Raw genomic sequence first — 3,901 nt, 5'->3', positions numbered from 1 at the left:
AGTTTCTTTTTTTTTTTAAGTGTTTTATTATTATTCGTGTGTGTATTGTCAGATTGGATCTGACTGGTATCAGAGGAGATTGTCCCTCCTTGTTCTCTCTCTTCTCTCTCTTTTCTCTCTCTCTCTCTTTATTTCTCTCTCTTCTCTCTCTCTCTCTCTCTCTCTCACTCTCTCTCTCTCTCTTTCTCTCTCTCTCTTTCTTTCTTTCTCCCAAATGAAAACTCTCAGAGCTGACCCGCATTCCATCCAACCATTCACACGTACATCTTAAACGTCACCACGCTGACTTCAGTTCCCAGATCCCAGCACCGTGCTTCCCACTGCCTCTCTGTGGTCTTTGTCTTTGTCCTTCTGTCCTCCCCTGTCTGTGTGGCTGATTGTCCCCAGGACTGAGTACCTCCATGGTGTCATTGTTCAAGTTACAGGCTTGTCAAGAAAGACTCCTCCTTCTCTTCCTTTGATCTGAATGTCTCTGAATGTCTGCTGTATTTGTGTTTCCTTTCCATCTCCTCTGTCTTCCTTTGCTAGTTATGAACGTGGAGAAGTGTTTCTAAGGTGCCCTTGGCTCATGTCTTGGCCTCCTGGCTGTCACCCTGCGTGGACTTTTAGTCCGCCCCAAAGATCTCGTTCACCTCACGTGGCCACGTGAACAAAGCCCCTGTTTCAGTTTACTTACTGCGTTTTCTCCGGCGTTGGCGTTGGATGAAGAGAAAGAGAAGGACCAGAATGATGAGGGCCACGGAGACCCCAATCAGCGCTTTGAGGTACCACGGGAGACCTTGGGCACAAGCAAGGGCATGGGTGAGTCAAGGCTGCTCTCTCCTGCTTCCCCCCCGCCTGCAAGCACCTGGACCATCGAGCAGCCAAGCTGCATGACGCTGCCACCTTCCAACTCCGCTGTGTTACAGGTGGAGAAACTGCCGTGGGTGGACTTGTGTCCTCCCAGGATACGTGGATGTCATGACACAGCGAGGGAACTATGGAGCAATACCCCATGATGTGATAAGCCACAAAGCTGTGGAAGGACTAAGAAAAGAGTACGACTTTCTTGAATCACATCACAGCCGTGATCAGGGTAAGGGGATCTTCCTACCCATGTGACCCGTGTCACCTTTTACAGCAGTAGAGATGAGAAGAGGAGACAGGCTAGCGGAGAAAGGGGACACCCGAGAGTCCCCGGGAAAGAATTGCCAGGGGAGAACCGTGTCCTTCTGGACTCCTGCTCCTGTGTGAGGAAGTGACTAGCCACAGGGGAGTCGAGAAGAGAACGCCTGGCCCATGGGTGTTGACGGAAAGGAGGGTTTCTCTCCAGAACCAGAACCGACAGACAGAACGGAGAGGGTGTTCCCTGAGAGCTGGGATCCTGAATTGAGACTTCTAACCTGCTCAACTGTAAGAAAAGAAATGACGTTTGGGAAGTCATGCCCTTGTGGTAACTCTGTGATAATAATAGCACTAGTTGATTGAGACCCAGGTAGATTGGTTATATGTTCACTTCTAGGCTCCCTCGCCCACTAACCAGCAGTGTTGAGATTGGAGCTCACAATCCTCTTATCCATTTTGTTGGTTTGGTTTTTGTTTTTGTTTTTTAAACACCCCTCTATCTTCCTTTCCTTCAGGTGGATACCAGAACAGAGACTTGTCCATCAAACCTGAGTCCCCACTCATCTAACAGCCCAGCCCTGCTGTGTGCTCTGCTCTGCTGAGCTCTGACACCCTCCCACAGGGCAGGTCTGTACACAGGTCCTGTGTTCGTGGGGGGACAGTGAATCAGGAGGAGGGCTTTGCCCTGTCCTGAGTGCAGCGTCCATGCAGGCCCGTGCCCAGGACTCTCATTGTGGGGCCTCCTCTGTATCTCCAAACAGCTGGGAGGAGAGGCTGGGAGTTTCTTCTAAGAGGAGTGAAATGAGCCTCAGAGAGGAAGCTGGACCTGCCAAGGGCGCCACAGCTGGAGGTGCTAGGGCTGCCTGCGTTTGAACCAGTGGGTGTGTACGTTTTCAGTCCTGTTCTTTCCCTCATGCTAATGCTGCTTCTCTCAGGTCTGAGCTCACCTGGATGAGGAGAAGTACTGCTGCTCTCCTGTGGGAAGCCAAATTTTATACTAAATATTTATAATAAACCAAATGCTGTACCAGGATATGAGGGAGGCGTGGATACAAGCTGGAATTCACCCTGAAGCACTAAGGCAAACTTTAAATGTTCACAGGGGTAGACACTAAGGCAAACCTTAAACGTTTAGAGGATTCTTATATTGTATTTGCTAACCCCTCCCTCCTGAGTCAAGCATAAGGTTTTCAAGAGAAATTAGCTTCATGTGCATAGCATTCTCTTTGTGATTTGCTCCCTGGCAACTTTCAATAAAGGCCCAGGGAAGCTGGGTTCTGAGCTTCAGTTGTTTAAACTGTTCGCCTCCTGCTTTACCTCTGTTTACTTACACATTCTTGGTGTTCTGTCTCATCATTAATATACTTTACCCTCGATCAACAATACCCTCCCACTGTTATCCCTCCCCACCCAGTGTCACAGCTTCCCTCCCACTGTCCTGTCCCTCCCACATGATGTCACAGCCCTGTCACTGTCTGGTCCCTTCTCCATGATATCACAGCTGCCCTGTCACTGTCTGGTCCCTCCCACATGATGTCACGCTGGGCTGCTTCCCTTTTGTAAATGGTGACAGGGCCTTTTCTTCCTGCAGGGAAAGTTAGAGAACAAAGCACTGGGCTCCTTGCACCTTCCCCTCCCAAGTGAGAGCCCCTCACCCACCTGTCAGAGAGTTCATGTCTGCATCCTGTTCCCAGGACAGAGTGAAGGGCATCAGTCCCCCACTCCTGCCCTCAGACCTTAATTCTCTCTCTGCTGTGACCACTTCTCCCTGGGTTCCAGCACTAGGACACTTCAGACCTGGGTCAAGGCCCTTATCTCTGCTCATTTCTCAGCCTCACAGACATACATTGCTGGAGTGCATGGAGTACTATCTCTTTTAGCTGACAGCGTAAGTGTGCAGACCCCCAGGGAGAGAGAGCCCTCTGGTACTCACCCACTCTTGATTTGGTCTCTGGGAGAGAGTCTGCAAAAGTGAAGATTCCGAGGAGAAGAAAATGAGGGTTCTTCGAGACTTTCTCTTTGGTCAACCTTGACCCTTTCCAGTCCCTTGCTCCCCACCAAGAGGACATGTGTGCCTCAAAGCTGAGAATTGAGGATGAGGCATCATCCTTCACCATCCCGCCCTGGTCCCTCCCTAGAGGGAGATCTCCTTTGGGGGACTTCTTCAGACCCCCCCTTCCTCCCCACCAGCCTGGAGCTCTCTCCTGGGCTCTGAACTATGAGGACAAGGGAGGCCTGACCAGATGTTCCTTACCTGAGACCACCAGCTCCAGAGGGTCACTGGGGTGTGACAGCAGGTAGGGAGAGGTGCTGTGTGAACTGTAGCACCTGTAGCTCCCCCCGTGGGCTGAGGCCACAGGGCTCAGGGTGAAGTTAATATGGAGCGACCCAGCGTGATTCTGCATGTAAAGATGTAAGAGGGGCCCCGTGTGGTTCTCCTTGAACAGGTGGAATGTGTCAAACCAGCTTTCCGAGCGACACTGCAGGGTCACATTCTGTCCTGAGGTCACTGTGGGACCTGGGTGGACTGAAAGCGTGGGCTTCCTATAAAATCCTGTAAGAGAAAGGGGCCATGGTGTGTCAGAAGCCATCCAGGGCCCATCATGCCCACCTTTCTGGAACTGTTTTCTTGTCTGCAGGGCCCCTCTGTCTGTGTCCCCTCTTTAATAGCTCTCAGTGTCCATAGGTTCTCCTGACCTCTCTCTCTCCATTCTCCCTTCTCTTCTCTTCTCTTCTCTTCTCTTCTCTTCTCTTCTCTTCTCTTCTCTTCTCTCTCCTTCTTCTTCTTCTTCTTCTT

General features: G+C 50.9%; 1 protein-coding gene across 1 annotated transcript in view; it reads right to left on the bottom strand.

Annotated features, from left to right (window-relative positions):
- Window positions 1–3,901, bottom strand: part of LILRB3 (leukocyte immunoglobulin-like receptor, subfamily B (with TM and ITIM domains), member 3) — a 51,066-nt gene that overhangs the window by 44,705 nt on the left and 2,460 nt on the right. Inside the window, exon 4 of the mRNA XM_006897370.1 lies at window positions 3,359–3,658. Within this exon, the coding sequence (XP_006897432.1) occupies window positions 3,359–3,658 (300 nt within the window). The remainder of the gene's footprint in view (window positions 1–3,358; window positions 3,659–3,901) is intronic.

This window comes from Elephantulus edwardii, unplaced genomic scaffold (assembly GCF_000299155.1).
Source record: "Elephantulus edwardii isolate Elephantulus edwardi_28Jun2011 unplaced genomic scaffold, EleEdw1.0 scaffold00208, whole genome shotgun sequence".
In the NCBI taxonomy this organism is placed as follows: domain Eukaryota; kingdom Metazoa; phylum Chordata; class Mammalia; order Macroscelidea; family Macroscelididae; genus Elephantulus; species Elephantulus edwardii.
The sequence above is the reverse complement of the archived record's forward strand: the minus strand, read 5'-3'. Positions and strand labels throughout refer to the sequence as shown.